Source organism: Haliotis cracherodii, unplaced genomic scaffold, assembly GCF_022045235.1.
Source record: "Haliotis cracherodii isolate W230 unplaced genomic scaffold, xgHalCrac1.p SCAF_19, whole genome shotgun sequence".
NCBI lineage: Eukaryota > Metazoa > Mollusca > Gastropoda > Lepetellida > Haliotidae > Haliotis > Haliotis cracherodii.
The window spans coordinates 15,278,965-15,297,054 of NW_027266274.1; the positions used below are offsets into that span (position 1 = coordinate 15,278,965).

An 18,090-nucleotide genomic window follows, 5' to 3' on the forward strand; every position below is an offset into this window, starting at 1 on the left:
ATGAAACATCACTATGATCCTGAGACTAAAGTTCAGTCGATGCAATGGAAGCATGTGGAGTCACCACACCCAAAGAAGGCACGTGTCCAACCCTCTGCAGGCAAGGTCATGCCCACGGTGTTTTGGGACCAGCACAGAGTAGTGATGATGGATTTCTTGGCAAAGGGTACCACAATTACAGGAGCTTATTATGCTTCACTGCTGAGGAAATTGCGGGACGCTATCTGGCTTAAGAGGCGTGGCATGCTGACCAAGGGTGTCCTTCTCCTGCAAGACAATGCTCCAGTACACAACTCTCATGTTGCCCAGACAGAAGCGCGGTTTTGTGGCTATGAAATCCTTCCACATCCTCCTTACTCCCCTGACCTTGCACCATCTGACTTCCACCTCTTTCCAACCATGAAGTCATTTTTGAAGGGAAAACGTTTCACAGATGATGAAACGCTGATTTCTTAAGTCAGGTCCTGGTTTGAGACGCAAAATGAGGGCTTTTACAAGCGAGGGGGAGAAATGTGTAACTCTTGGTGGTTCCTATGTGGATAAAAACTAATACCTATGTCAAGTTTCATTCTGCTAGGTCCATCGGAAGTGGGTCAGGGGAAATCTTTAATGAACACCCGTATTCTTTGGTTTCACGTTCCATTTTCTGAAAAAAGGAAAACATTTGACTGTACATCATTCCGCACATTTCCTGATGTATACAGTGTACAAACGTAAAATAAATCTCTGGCAAGGGGCATCGGCATGTTACAATATTGCCAGAACTTTTAATATGGAATCCCAGGGATATTATAAAATCTGCGTAAATTTGAGATTTAACTGATTGAGGAACAACAGAGTGACGTCACTAGAGATTCGTACGACCATTAATATGTTAGCATAATATTACTGTTATATGCTCTCCTTACATTGTGTACATGTTCCCTATATCGAATTGTGTTCAGTCAATACGGCAATATATTCGTCGATGGCTAAACATATTTAAGTGTATTAAATATATCAATTCTACTAACATAACGCTCTCTTATTTCACTTTTATACACATTGTGTAAGTGGCGGGCACTACCGGTAGGGCAGGACACGCTTACCCTTTTTCCGAACACCAGGTATCCTCATTGGTTTTCAGTGATGCATTCATATACTTTTAACCGCTATTCATTTTACGCTCAATGGGATATGTTTTGGCAGATAATCGAGACTGAATATTGTCTGGTATTAACGTTTATATTTCTATAATAATGCTTGTACATGGTACGAGTTAGAAGCGGTAGCCAATTAAAATTGTGTCGAATCTTACTCCTCTTATTTAATTATTACAAAAGTCCATAGAGGAACTGTATAATTTATTCAATCGGTTTCACGAAAGTTGCATCTATGTTTTAATTTGGACTGGTATCATGCTTTGCTAGAGACTATTTATATTGGACTCAATCTTCAAATGACCAAATTTCCTTATGGACATTTCACTTAATAAAGTTCACTTCAAGTGGTACGCCCAACTGCAGATTCATCCTCACGTAAGTACGTGTGTTGCTAAGCCAGTCTAAAGGACCTCAAACATTTCTGGTGGCTCTCAAACCAACAATAAACATGTTGTTATGTTGTGTCGTCTATTCGTGTCGTTTTTCAACTTGATGTGACTACTTCAATTTTGTTTTATTATTTTGAGTTCAGAATTTACTGCATCGTGTCTATATACTTGATATCAGCAGGGCAAGCTGTAAACAGTGCAAACAAACGTCCTGTTAGTGCAGGGCAATTTATCGTTATGTGCCACTTCTCAAAAGTTGTGACGCACCGCCAGGCAAAACACCAGGGTGAAGATATGGGTTGACCCTAGGCTTCTTAGATACGGTGGATATGTTGAAATTTATTATGGTAGAGAAACAACGTGTTTAAAAGCTCTTGACAGAAAAAACAAGCATATGTTGAGCAGTTGAACTAGACATGTCTGTACATGGTTGTGTGATACCTAGAGTTGTTGAAGAACTGTAAGTAATTTGTGTTGTGTTTTTTGGTTCATTGCAATAGTGTAGGGTAACAGAATGACACATTTAAAGTTAAAACATTTGACTGGTAGATTTGTAACATTTCATATTGGGTCATTGATTCGAACACCGTTCTTCCCAGGATGAAGGGAAATGGGCCCTTGTATACATCTCGCACACGTTATGGAGTTTACACTGATTACGAGTTCATGAAAGAAACGCTTTGTGTCTAACTTTCGCTGACAGTGGAACTTATCAGTTGAAGTGAATTATTTCTCCACAAGTTATTTAATTACTTTTTATGAAACTATGATACCTAGATATCATCCATACTGTACGAATAAATGTGTATTACATGTATTTATCACCAAAACGTATCTATATAACATTCAAACTTTTTCGCACATATTAGTCTGGACAACCATCAGTGTCGTCCACCTTGTGAGAGATAATCAAACACTTACTTTAAATATAGCAGTTTCAGGTTTCACCAAATCTAAAACATTACATAACCATATCACATTGACGGTGTCACACGAGGTAGTCCGTTCCTTGGCGACAAGCAGGAAGTACTTTAGATTTGATCACATGCTCAAATAAATGAGATATAACCATAACCAGAAAAAAACAAAACATATGTAAATGAAATTATTCATGTGAATTTAACCATGCACTGTCTGTTTTCTTTACATCCACATTAACGTCATACGTCACGCATGTCCTTCATGTAAGATATTCTCAATTTTGACATAATAATTAGTGTATTATCGAAATTATTTTTCAGAAGAATCAAATCTACCTAAACGTTATCTTCTGGTATGTTTCCAATACATCCGTGAAGATCCAGGGTAGAATAGGTTTTCAGCAACCCATGTTTGCCGTAAATGTGACAATGCTTGTCGTAAGAGGCGACTAACGGGAGCGGGTGGTCAGGCTCGCTGCCTTGGTTTATGAATGTCATCGTTTGCCAATTGCGTGGATCGATGCTCATGATATCAATCACGTGATGTTTCTGGTCCAGACTCGATTATTTACAGACCGCCGTCATATAGCTAGGATATTACTGACAGCGGCGTAAAAGAACAAACAAACAAATCACCATGCAATTCTAACTGTCATGAATAGTGCTTTTCTAAATCCGTATATAGACATGAAGCCGTGCAGCAGAGACTAATCGCTTAAAATTTAAAACAACATGTTACACATATGTTGCTTACCCCGAATGGGAGTTGTGTCGCAATTGTGTCATCACTGCATGCAACCTCTTTGCATGAAATCTTAGCACTGCATGATGTCATCAATGGAATGTCGTTGCACTTAAGAAGTCGTGGGAAATGGGTGATCGCGAACCTCTTTGTCAAAATTAGGTATACAATAACACACTTACATAATTAAGTGTGGTTAGAAGGGTATTAATTTCCCATTCATGCGAACCTATAAACACAGTGAAGGGTGTAAGTGTTAATTTGGCGCCGTTGCTTACAATTGCATTTAGCGGGATACAATGCACACCAAACATCTTTCTTTTTCATTTGCAAAGTCAGAGTAACTTATTAAGATGTCAGACATAAGGCAACCGCATGTAATTGTATTACAGACCATGGGACATCCTAAGGGACATAATAAATTATAATATTAATAAATAATTCCTATAGTGTGATCATTTAGATATATTGTAATGGATCAGAATTATTTTAAGTTGTTACGTTGTTAATTTGTCTACAACTGCCTCCATTATAGACCATTAACAACTGTTCAGCTACATTCACAGCAGTGTTTGTCGGTTGGGCAAATCAAAATACACTAGGGTGATACATCCTCATATATGAAAGAGTCAAACGTGGCAAGCTATCGGTACTCAATCAATATTAAAACTACGTCAACATTGCTGTACTACAACTATGAGCGCAAATGTGGATATTTCACTTATCTTATCGACAAGTGTTGTTACTTTTGTATTTGGTTACATGTGCGAATTTGACCCAGCAGTATTATCTTAACGGAGGACAAGTCTCTTTGTTCTAATCCCATAAATCCTAAAACCAGTGCATTGTGGACATGTAACCTTTTTTGGACAATCGTGAAGAGATTATTTAAAGAGCACCTCCTCAATAGCTGCTTGGATGAATGAGGGATTTCGTAAATAGGCAGCACGCTTTACTTGTGGCTCGATTCGACCTGCAAGCTTGGCGAGGAGTTGCTTTATAAAAAAAATGAATAAACGTAGTTATATCGATATAGTTAATCAGAAATAATAAACTTCTTAACCTTCAGTCACAATATCGCATTCACAACAATTGTCAGTCTAATAACCACAGGATCCTTAACACATCAATCCGAAATGTGTGACAATAACGACATAAAGTCTTGAACAGCATTTCACTGACATGTTAACCACAACTTGTGAGCAAAATGTTTGAGGCAGGACCAAAGAGTTTCAGAAGTAGAAAGTTCATAATTGTATGAAACACATGAACACTTGTGTCTTGCTGTCAAATCTAAGATCCTAATTGGGACGCAACACTGCACAACAGTACCGGGTGCGGCACATTCTTTAATAACACTGAAGAATGGTTGTTAATGATTGCTAAAAATAGGATTAAGATCAGGTTTTAATTTTATTGATTCTAAAAAGACACAGCTAAAATAAATTTTCGATAACATATAAATAGTTGAAATGCATACGTTCGTAATCGGAACAATATCAAATATGTTTTTGTCACTCACTAGTACACTCAAAAAGCACTCAGGCACTAGCTTTTGATCATATATTTTTCCCCTAAACACATGCAAAGGCAAGTCAATTGTACACCTAAAAAGAACCACGGGAACATATGATACATGTCATAATAGGGATCAGAATGTTTGTCACTGATGTGTTTCGTATGAAAATGCCATCCACATGTCTGCCATGGCACTTTTTAAAGTTTTTTTGAGGACTTGAATGTTTAAACCTTGATCTAACAACTTTTTAAGCAAGTGTCATATGGCGATCTTTGGAAAAGATTTACCTCAACAGTTGTGAATTGTAAGACACCAAAGGCTGGAGTTGCTGGAATATTACTCGACATAACGTGAAAATGTACCATTAAAATATTTAGTCATACCTCTTGTCATACAGTTTCTTGACAGTTTAGTTTTCTGTCAATCTGAATCATTATGCACAGATCTAAATATGAAACAGACGATGCGGTCTCACTGGTGTCCTTTATTACTAGTTAAAGTGCTAATGCTTATGACGGATGACCGATAAGTGATCAAGAAAATCATATATATAACTATCATGGCATGATGATTGTGTCTTGTATCACATGTTTTTCCTGTTTTAAATTCATGATTTTGTATCAGAGCTGGGCCCACAATGTTTAAAATGTCCAACAATTCCGACACAGAGACTTTCCCCCCCTGCAGAGAGTTAGTTTCATTGCCCTTTCATACGACCGACTTGGGATCAGCTGCTCACATGTACTTCAACATGTTATAGAAAGGGGTGGGGGGTTGGGCTTACATGTTCGTTGTCGGTTGTTCAGCAGTGTCTTTGAACGAAACGCAAAATAATTAGTAAATTCTATATTCGAACTAGGATGCAACTCCCTCTCTCGTTCAATTTGCTACTTTTTTGTGCTGTGTTCCCAGACCTCTCGTAAAATCGTTAAATGTACCCTTGCCATCAATCATTTTAACATTCGTCTGGGAACGCGGCTATTCATCACAGCTAGGCCCCACGTGCCTGACTTGTTCAACAACCAGCACACTAGGTGTTTGTACCTCCTGCAGAGAATGTTTTCTTGTTGTCAGAACAACACGTTACTGGGGATCTGTTGCCGTCAAAGTATAGTGGGTATGTAGTATCTAAGATGTCAAATAAAACAAATCATGATGCATTTCAGCAATGGCTGCTGAGATTAGACTGTCATTAACAACTGACGAGTACCTATCTACCTACAATTACACCAATACACTAAGATCAAAATGCTCACCAAACATAATTCTATTTAGTAGATGCAATCAGTTTTCAGGACAATAATTGGTTGTCTTGTGAACCTTTTGTCAAACGCATGAATCTTTGCACAGGAGTAGGTATTGATTTACCAAGTTCCAAGTTATCTATTCCAAGATTGTTGCCAATAGGATTGAAAAGATATTCCAGTTATGACATCTAAATTAAAACAATAACGCCACGACACTGTAGCTGACCTGGATATTCTCTGCAGTTAAAATGTCAACAAAACTGATCATTTATCAAATATTGTTGTCAGTGTTGATCTACATGTACAAACACTAAATTCCAGATGTACACAAGAAGAAACTTACAAGCCTGTGATGTTTCAGCTGTGTTCGGTCCATGATGGTTACAGAGAAAAGACTCGTTGAGAGCAGTCAAAATGAGCAAAGCTCCAATCAAGGTCAATAAATATATATATAAGTTATTTTAGAATTGACTCTCAGTGTGTGTAAGTTCATTGCAGTATGAACCTTCATAGAGTGAAAGCTAACCTGTATGAACGTGGAGCTTACGATGTCTTATATATCATGTTTGGCCCTCACTGTTTATGCGTCATAAGCGTAGGTCAATTCTTATGATTTTATATACTCAATTTGATACCTAGAAGGATGTATACACAAATGTATTCAGTACGTGTGACTTCATGCTTTCAGTTTAATATCAGGAATTTGAAAAGTGTGATCTTATAGATATATTTCACTGCATCAAAATTATATTAAGTAGTACAGTTCTTATTTTGACTAATATCCTACCTCAATCTCAGACCCATGTGATTAAATGTTAGCTGCATTCACAGTAGTATTTATCGGTTTGGCAAATCACAAGACAATAACGAAATTTATTCTCGCCCAATTTATTCTTGACACGAATGTGTCAAACATGTTGCAAGAAACTGACGGTAGTTTGATACTTAATGACTCTTGCACAGGAGTTGTTGGATCAAGGTTACAACATTTAAGGTCTCAGTAAAGCTTTCAAAATGTTTGATGGTGGGCATGTGAAGGACATTTCCAAATTTGACGCATCAGTGACACAAATGATGTCTGATGCAATTCCCTATTTTGACTTGTACCATATGTTCCCTTGTTCTTTACAGGTGAAAAATTAATTTTCCTTTGCATGTGTTTGTGACGGGTGCCACCGGTGGGGCACGATACGCTCACCTTTCCGTGAAAAGCTGGTGTCATTTCTATTTGATAATGATTCATAAACACATGCTCATGATATAGTCGGAATCGTACAATCGACTCTGATTGATGCAGAGATTTCTATTGGATATGGAAGGAGTTTTGTCGCTTTATTCTAACAATGATGGACATCAACAAAATCAGATTATACTCGTCTTGTTGAATGTTCGTTTTACGAATGTTGTTACTTTACTATGAGGATACATGTGCGCATTTGATACCGTTGTCTTATCTTAACAGGACAACACTCTTTGTTCTACCCCTATACATCCTAATACTAGTGCATTGTTGGACATACTGCCTTTGATTTAATCTTTAACAGTTTATTTAAGGGCACCTCCTTCATAGCTGCTATGACATTTCGTAAATAGACTGCATGCTGTACATGTGGCTAAAACTCGGTGATAAAAAAACGTTGGTCGCTGGCTGCTTAGTTTTGAATACCGTGTGAAAAGTTATTATTTGAAGACATATTCTATGTTGCAAACATGTCTTTTCATCTAGAGCAAACTTTGCAGCCACATGTAATAAATATTTACGTTCAAGATATATTCACAAACAGTCATATCGTAGACCATCCAACAAGAGCTGTGAACGTGTCAGCTGTATGTTTAAAGCAACACTAAAGTGGTGCAGGTCTCAAACACTTCATCATGGTTGGAAACCCATCAGCACTTGTATTATGCTGAAAACAACAGTGGTGCATCAGACGATTGGTGCACCCTTGCGCCTGCGTTTTGATTATGCATGTCGTATACTCAATAGCAAAATTAATTGTGATGATATCAATTTATTGACTGAAAACTACTAATAATTATGATTATATGGATTATTTAGCCTTACAGATTGATCGATGTTTTGTCTTACACATCATACCACTTGTCGAGACAGACAGTTGTAGTCTTAACCCGTTTTTGGAATCAACAATCAACAAGAAAGTCACCCCTCAAACTTTTTCCCCCATTCCATTTGCTGCACATATCTAATGGAAATGGAAATCACCCAAAATTCCCCCAAAACCTGAAGAATAATACACAGCTTTCTGTGTAGAATATGAAAGTAAAAATACATTTGAAATTATCTTTTAAAAAGAAAAAATATTTTTTTGAGGCCAATTGGGTATATCTACCAGTCCGAGTGATCACCGGTAAAATTGTAAAAAAAAATCAGTATTTGAGTATGTTTTTCTAAACAACAAAATATGAAAACATATGGATGGCCACTGGTTCTTTGTTTCGGAGTACATTATACATCCGTTTGTTTTATTGGCATCTAGCTATATTTGACCATAAACTTCTTAGTGTATTGTGAAAGCACTGAGTGACACGACCAAGGTTGACAGAACGCTATTGGAGAACTTATGGATCGTCTATCAACGATATTGAGCAAATTATGCTTATGTATATCTAAAGAAAGAATAATCATCAAAATACATTTGAAGTGTAATAATAAATCATTGCACTTCTACTCCATCAAAGCATAATAAAAGAAAGTGAACCATTCAAAGTTTCGTGTGCGTCTCTACCATGATGTCACAAAAATGTAATCCTGCACCATTACCTGAACATGATCAAACTATGGCAACTGTGATTGGGTATTCTATTAGGTTGTTATGTTCCTTGCCAATTTCCTTGCCACTGGCATGAACATGTCTGATGACACTTTGAACATTTAAAGCACTTCAGAATAGACTAGTTTGGTTACATTTAGGAGACTTTTAGGTGCACACTTCTTTTGAGGTACAATCGAGCATACTCTTTCTACGAAGATTTCAAAGCTATTTGATCAGGGTTAAGTATTGCAAAGAGGCCTAAGTGAAGTTTTCAAATGGTTTTCAAATGGTAGACATGCGCAGGACATTTCCAAATTTGATGCAGCACTGGCAAAATATAGATGTTCTTATTTTGACATGCACCATATGTTCCCGTGGTTGTTCAAGTAAACAAATGACTTGCCTTTGCGTGTCTTTGAGTCCCTTTACCACAGATGGGGAAGGATACTCTCAACACTTCGTTAACGTCACTATTTGATAGTGGTTCATAAACACGTGTTTATAAGAATCGAACAGTTTCGATTGCAATCAGTAGTATGTCCAACTATGTCTGACACATATGTTCTTAACACATTTGAAATAACAACTTTTATGTCCAATTGACCATTATGTTATATGATTAGTAGACATTAAAGGTCAAGGTCACAACTAATGCAACACGCAAGTACCGAATACATCCTTCAACTAGAGATCTTATAACCGGATTTTAACTTCTGACCTCACCTGCTACACACAGTCTCTGGTTGAATATACATTCAAGGACCCTTGTGAAAGGTAACAGTCACCATATTTTTTCCATATGGTAATCATCATAGAAGAACTGATTATACTATGTATTACACACCTTTGAAAGCTTTTATATGAAGAAAACACAAATAATTATGCTGGAATCACTTTCTTATGTATGAATATGTCATGAAGTGCAATCACTTCACTAAAATGCATTTATTCCGATTGATTTAAAATAATTAAATATTGGAATTATAAAGATGTATTTCATCTTTGCGAAAGGAAAGCACCAATAACATGACTAAATTAGAAACAAACAAACACCAGAGGATAATCAGTCTCTTTTATCTGCCAAAGCAGATTCCCTTGGGCGTAAAGGAAATTAGTGTTGACCATCGTTGTCAAAGATATCATATCTAGAAATGACCTTCACATATCTACCATCAAACCCTCTGAATGTTGCAATAGTATGACATTCTTCAAAACCTTCGATTGTACCTCAAGGCGTATGAAAATGAATTTTTAGCTAGGGTGGGTAAGTTAGTAGAATCGAATTGGCTATTTGACCATTATTGAACGATATCAGATCATCGAGATACCTAAAGTTGAAGTAAAACTTCTCGAATAAATGCCCTTTTCTTATTTGTGCCCATCCCAGAAGACATTTTGACTTGTATGCACTTGAAATGCAGCGTTTTTTATTGCCTGACATCTGCGTCAATCGATCCGTGACAGTTCAACAACAAGCCAAGATTAACAGACGTACAAAGAAACAACGTCATTGGCAGCTTGCAGGCAGGGGAATACCGATCAGCTGTAGCCAGGGTTTTCAATGTAGCGCCCAGCACCATCACAAAGCTTTTGGGTCAGTTTGAACAGAATGGATCAACACGTAATCGGCCAAGGCCGGGACGACAAAGAGTATTCACCTACGCCACCTACGTGAAAGGAAGGCCACAGCCACCTCAACCGAATCTCATATGCCCGGACTGCGTAGAATCTCCGACCAGACCGTACGAAGCCGTTTAAAAGCAAAAGGTCTAAGAGCAATACTTCCTGTTCGATGCGTCATATTGAGTCGACAACATCGTCAACAACAACTCCATTGGTGTCGTCAACACAGGGTATGGCCTCAACTGCGATGGACAGATGACTGGTTCAGCGACGATTCAAGATTTCTTCTCCATCGAGGGGATTGAAGAGTACTGGTCTACAGACGTCCAGGAGAACGTTACGCCGGAAACTGCGTAGAGAAAGTGGACAGGTTTGGTGAGGATAGCGTTATGATGTTTGCGGCTATCTCTCATCATGCCAGGACAGGTTTTCTCCATATCTAGGACAATCTTTCCATATCTCGGCTCAACGATACAACAACGAAATTCCCCAACCACACATCCTCCCAATTGCAGCCAACGGCAACGGTGTATTCCAGCAGGACAATGTTCAACCACATACAGCAGGGATTACAAGAACCTGTCTGCACAACAACAATGTTGATGTTCTCCCATGGCCCTCCAGATCCCCGGATCTGAACCCCTGAGCACCTGTGGGATGAAGTGGATAGACGGCTACGCCGACGTCAACCACAACCCCAGACGTTGCACCAGTTGGCTGTTGTGTTGCAGGCCGAATGGGCTGCCTTTCCCCAGGATGTGATTTGCACATTCGTCTCTTCTATAGGCAGGATATGTCAGGCCGCTATCGATTCCAATGGGGAACATGCGCGTTATTGATGGCAGCTGACCTTCACCTTGAACTTTTCCTATCTACCGATAACTGAGATGACTACAATTGTTCTCTCCACAACATTTTTGCTCAATACCTCGTACGGTTCCTCGTATAAATGTATTTTCCTACCTCACACAAATCTGGCTTTGTTTTTATAAAAGAGTATATATGAGCCATCATTATGTGAAGTGTGTAACATACCTGTACACTGCACATATGCAGATTGCTGTTTGAAAGTAAACAACGTGCATGTCACACATTCATCAACGTGTGCTTTCTCCTAAATATGTTGCTGGTATACAGGGAATCTACACCATTATGAATAAATGAATAGTTTTCCATACCCGTCTTGATATGATTTACTACAAACATACAAAAAGTACATATTATAATTCAGTTGTAACATGCATTTACATTTTGTTCAAATAAATATTTATTTGAGAATTATCACAAATAACAACACAAAATAGACACCACATAATTCTTTTCTTTTTCATAAATTAATCTGTCAACAGTTGTGTATATCTAACTGATTTATTAGCATTAATCTGCAGTATTATATATTTGGGTGTAACGGGTTTTTTTTCTAATTCATTCATGTGCGTTGGTATAACACACAACACATGTCTTCAACATGTTATAACAATAAATCACTCAACAAGTAACGCCTCCAAATCTGCACCCGTGTACGCAATATGTGCGCAGCGAGCAATTTAACTCTCTATAAAATGAAATGACTCTAGTCACAAATTGCACTACAAGCGAAGTCTGTTGCTTGAAGTCAGTATGAAGACTCATACAGAATGCTTGTTCATGTGGGGTAAGCATATATTGGAAAATATTTCTTGACGATTTAAAATATTCTAACCGTAATTATGTTAGTGTAAATCTGACATTTTTGTTGAATTTGATAAATATAACAGCTTAAAGTTAAAAATAAAAAAGGTTGTGTCAGATACATTTTACATCTTATCAGAGCATTATATTGTTTGCTGCAGGCCTCATTGTAATGGTGTTCAACAGACAGTGTATCGCAAGTAAGTAATACAAACAACAGCAACAATATTGTAATTTCCTGTGCCTGTCTCTACCTACCAGGAATCCCCCATGTGAACAGTACGTGACTGATATCATAGTGCTATTAACAGTCAGGTATCCTCAAACCTATGGTAAATCTCTGATTCACAAGTAAACACAATACTTAATCAATCAATCAATCATTATACCTGGGTCCCACGTACAATGCTTAATGAAGTTTTAAGACATTTTGAGGGAGAGTGGCATTTACCTATGCTGAGTCACCTATACAAGAAGTGTTTGAGCCGAGACATTAATACTGACACCTACTGTTGCAAAACGAACATATTTCTTAAACGTTTTTGTTTGCTTATATGCAGCAAAATCCCTTCACTTGGACACAGCAGAGATAATTCATTATAAACATATAGTTTATCGTTTTAACAAAATCAGTAAATGCGCTATCGTGACACGAGAATTTCTGGTCCATCACTTGATTGTCTAGTTTGTTTACAGTCCACCGTCACATGGCAGGGTACTGCTGTGCGGCGTCAGGCAACACATATTTACGTTCTCACGGAAATTGTGTGAATGGCGGCCGGGTGGTACCGTTAGGACTGATTTTCAGTGATCCATTCATATAATGTTCACGGCTATTTTGCTTTGCGCCTAAAGTAATCTGCTTCGGTCGTTAATCAAGATTGCCTATTCTTTGGCGTTGACATTTTATATTTTTACAAACGCGAAGAGCGTAATGTCAGTTTATCTCTAACGTTTTTTTTGTGAATGACATATTTTAGGTAAAACAGTGTATAAATAAAGTAAGATCTCTCCATATACAAAGGTAATGGTGCAATATGTTTGGCACAGGTTATAATAGACTGGACATTCAATTAGAAAGTGAACATTCATCAAAATATTAACGTCTACGATCATCACATACTGTGGATATATGTAATATTAGGACGCCAATGCCTTATGAACATTTATACTGATGTCTCTTTCAGAGGAAATGAAATTTTACTTAAATAAGCACACATATTATCAGTTTTGCAACCAAACATTCTGCGTGATAGGTATCACCTAAACTCATTATATGATCCTAGATACTCCAGATGCTTGCAGCACTGATCCATGCCATGGAGGAGGAACCTGTACAGATAATGGTGGTGGTACTGCCACCTGCACATGTGACACTGGTTATGGGGGAGATACATGTGAACTTGGTAAGTCCCTTCATCTAACATTTAGTCTCCGTGTTCGCTTTATGTCGTTGGTGGTCGTAAGATTTAAAATTTCTACAAAGACAGTTTAAATATGTTCAAGCACTATTTGCTTATCTTAGTATACTGATCTGAGTTGTAATATCATCGCTGAGATTGGTTACGCATCACATATATGTATATATTCTGTACTCTGTCCCTCATTCAGTCTTGCTTGACAACGATATAAGCATCTTTTCCGAACGTCGCTTTTTACAGTATTAAAGAAGTTATTATCCATAAAATTGTGTCATCCTTATACATTATTTGATCTTCCCTCTCTTCATTTTCATATTTCAAGCTCCAAAGTGCACAGATGCGGAACCCTGTGAAAACGGCGGCACCTGTAAGGCTGACAACACTGATCAGCATATCTGTTTCTGTGTTCCAGGCTTTGGAGGGGACCTGTGTGCCGACGGTAAAATATATTCATGTTTAATTTCACAGTTTGAATAACCTATGCCGATCATGTGGATCATCTACCCCTCATATTCCTGTTTTGATCATCATCACCTTTCAATGTTTTCAAGGCCATGGGAAATATATGTGTAAAGTTCCAACACATATTCTGTATCACAGAGGTTCACTAGATTACTTGATCCTTGGCGACCAGTGTTTGTAGTCTATTGTTCATCACTGTCAGCAGTTGGAACAGTTACAAGGACGATGTGTCGTGGGTGCTCTGTTATCAGTGATGATGTCACCTCCGTCCACTTGGCGTCGGAGCTATTATCACGTGACTGGTTCTTATATTTTGATACGTCATGTTCTGTTATTGTTGTCTTTATCTTGGAAGGGATGTTGGTAATCTTGTTTTCCAGGAATTTCAGTTTTGCGTCAATTTGATAGTTGACGTATAGCAATTCATGTTCAAGGCCTGTTATCCTGTCTTTTAGTGACTTCTTTTGCTAATTTCAATCCGTCTTGCGTCCGATTCCTCTAGTTTTACAGAAAGTTCATGAATGTTCTTTGCCTTGGAGGCAATCACCGAAGTTGTACATCCAATGTCATTGTTAAATATATTCTCCATGGCTTTAATTTCATTTCGTAAAGACTCAATCCCACCATTACACGCTGTATCAACTGTACAACGTGACTCATTACTTAAACCACAATATCTAACTCAACGTGCAAGAGTGTTCTGCTTTTGTGTAGAATCCTCCTGAATATGTGTGGTAGATAGAGAAAGGTTCCTGACACCAACCATGCTGAGTACTGTGCACTTTAGCACATGATCTGGACTACCTCCTCCAATGAAGTGGAATAGATAGTACAGAGCCTGTGTCTATTCTTCCATAATTGCCATAAGTGTTCCTTCTCCGTTAGACAAGTAAACCTGGTGAGAAAATACTGTATGTGTCTTTAGCGTAATCATAAGACTAACGCATGTGGTTAATTTGTGCAACATTCTTCTCATGTATCTTGACAAGCCCTTCTTCAAAAGTGGTTATCATTCTATCTACACTTACCCTTGATCTCCAGATATATTTCTTTGATTTGGTCGTCACGTCTTCGTCTGCTATTGCCATACTAGAAACACAGGACCTTGTATTTGTCTTGGAGTTGGCTTAGGATATAGTCATGGAATTCTTGATAATGGCAAAAGGTGAAACTCAGTTCCTTCCGTTATACATAGCACATCTGACCTGCATGTATTATACATTATTTGATGATCCCTCTCTTCATTTTCATATTTCAAGCTCCAAAGTGCACAGATGCGAAGCCCTGTGAAAACAGCGGCACCTGTAAGGCTGACACGACTGGCCAGCATATCTGTTTCTGTGTTCCAGGTTTTGGAGGGGACCTGTGTGCTGACGGTAAAATATATTCTTGTTTTGATCATCGTTACCTTCAAATACCAATAAGGTTTCTGGAGGGGTCGTGTCAGCTAACTAACACTTTGATGAATAATCTATACTGACTTTGTTTTAAGATTATCATTAACGCCAATTCTTTCCAAACACATTTTTCGCATAAACACTAACTTTAATTTTCACTTAAAGATCACTGTCTTAGCTTTGTATCGTAAGAATGGTTACTTAGCAATAGGTTTAAGACAGCTCCGAGAATAGCCCTTGCTTAGATTTGGCTACGGTGGAGACACGATAGGACCTCTTTTTTCGTTATCATTCGATGAATAAAAACGAAAAAAGCCACTTCCATCTTCATAAGAGAGCTCTGATGAAAGCAGAGTCAATTGTACGTTTCCGTCTATATCATGAGCATAGTGACGAGACCAGGTGTTCGCGAAAAGGTGCGCGTTTCCTGTCCCATCGATGCCACGCCGTCATTAGATACATGGCATGTATTAAATGCATTATCAAATGAATGCAACATGGAAATGTTTTCAGCTTATTCTTCTTAATATTTGTTAGTTTGATTCATTTATTGTGTTGAACGTGATGTTTGAATTAAACAAAACACCCTAAAACATGTTACCATTCGTCTAATGAGTAAAAATATAATATAATCAATTGTTGATCATCCTGGATTTTTAAGTTTATCATGGCATTCTACATGATCATCAGCATGCAAAGAGAAACTTTGGCATGGATAAATGTGAATAATATCCTTTTTTTACGTTTCACTAGCAATGGCCAATTCGACATGAATTAATAACCTTGCCACGCTCTTATGTGTTGTTATTTCAAGCTCCAAAGTGCACAGATGCGATTCCCTGTCTAAACGGCGGAACATGTAAGGCTGACACCACTGGTCAGGATATATGTGTCTGTGCTCCGGGCTTTGGAGGAGACCTGTGTGCAGATGGTAAACTATTTCAATGTACAATTTCACAGTCTGAATAATCTATGCCAATTATATGAATCATCTACCCCTCATGGGAATCTGACACTAAGCATGACTGTCATGGCGTTGGCAATCAGTCTGAATCTGTTGCAAAAATGCATTTTCATTAACATATTGAGTTTGTTGACGGTGATTTAGGTTACAAATTAAATTAAGTATGCTGGATGGGTAATGCTAAACGGGATCTATAATTTAACAGGCTTTATGGAAAGGTTATCTGGTCACATTTCATAACATTATTTAATGATGAACATGATAATGCAACAGGCATAACGCAGACATGAATGTCCTGTATTTCAGCCTCTGATGCGTCTACGATATCCCGGCACTTCCTTCTGCTCACAGTTGTTGCTGTCCTCGCACAGCTGAACCTCAACTGAATACAACCGGACCGGAACAAGACCATACTGTTTGTTTGATGTGTACAATTTGCTCACAAGAGTTGGTAGTAGTAGATATAGATTGCATTCAATGTAATGATTAATTATTTGTGTTAATTAGACACTTGCTTAATTTGGTCACAGTAATATCATTCATTATTGTTAACAGTAGATCTAGTGTATAGAAAGTACTGATAGTTTTCCTGATGACATTTACAAAAAGCATTATCCTGATCAGAAATTTGAACAGCGGATAAAAGGAACATATTTGCGAAGAGGAACCCCAGCAGTTTATCTAGAAAAGAACACGTCACTGTGTGTTATTCGGGTCTGCATTTCAGGGCTATGTTGTACTTGTCTGTTTCATTACAATGTAATTACCTCACTATAGATAAGAAGTCAAAATTCGTCCCTGGTTACTTTTAGGCCATTGATGACATGTTACTGATGACGTGGAACTCTCCCCCAGTGACCACCGACACAGAGTAAATGCTATCTACTTCTTATCTACTGTGACAGTGAGCAATTATTACCGAAGGGTGTTATTCTATTATTGTGTATAACATGATGAATAAGGACCGGTTTACTTTATAATAAATAAAATATGCATGCCATTTCACGTGTAATGGTGTTTCTTTGATGGATAATTTCACAAAGTAGGGGCAAATTGGCCAGGAGATAACCACAACATGACGACTTTATATTAAAATGTCGCATTGGCATAGCCTCAGTCACACACTGACGAGAACAGGTTTTGAAATAAAAAACATGTTTTCAATACATCAAAGTTGTAATTCAAATTAATTTCAAAAGATATTCACCATAGCAACATCATTTCTATCTGCTTAAAACAAGAAGCCACCAGCTACCGAAACTCGGCCTCTTTGCAGTACCTCAGCTATCTGCACGACTGCCCAGTAGAATATACAATATCACTTAAACTACTGCTGGCAATGGATAAAACTAGCAGGTATTGACAACTGCTAACTGGTTGATTATTACGACTACTGGTGATAATAAGATCGCGCTTGGGGACTCCCGGTTATGTTAGATCCCCTTCAAACTTTTTGCCCAGACTGATCGATTGGTCAGGCCTGAAGATGTAGGTGATAATGTGTCATTGTAAGCGACAGTGTTGGGTATCACTAACATTTACTGTCAGATTCTCAGCTTCTTAATGAGACTCCATTGTTATTGACAATCATCCCTTTATTACCTTCTGGTCCTGATGCTCGACTGCATACGTCCAATGCCTCGCATCTTGTGCAGAGTCCTCTGGACAAGGGGAAGTAACCCCGGAGCATGTAATAAGAAGCGCACGTACAATAATCATGACAGGGATTTTAGTCACACACGGCAACAAGGGTTAACGTTCATCCTCATCATCATGAGCAAACCTTGTGTGGCCAATACGTCGCCTTGCAATGACGTCA

The 18,090-nt window shown here is 38.0% G+C and overlaps 1 protein-coding gene across 1 annotated transcript; it reads left to right on the forward strand.

The window, feature by feature from the left end:
• The first annotated feature begins 10,968 nt into the window (after nucleotides 1–10,968).
• Nucleotides 10,969–16,657, forward strand: LOC139466982 (delta-like protein B). The gene is made up of 6 exons (XM_071248693.1): nucleotides 10,969–11,068; nucleotides 12,189–12,227; nucleotides 13,314–13,433; nucleotides 13,771–13,887; nucleotides 15,170–15,286; nucleotides 16,578–16,657. The coding sequence occupies exons 1-6, from the start codon at nucleotides 10,969–10,971 to the stop codon at nucleotides 16,655–16,657; spliced, it is 573 nt and encodes a 190-aa protein (XP_071104794.1).
• Nucleotides 16,658–18,090: the final 1,433 nt, after the last annotated feature.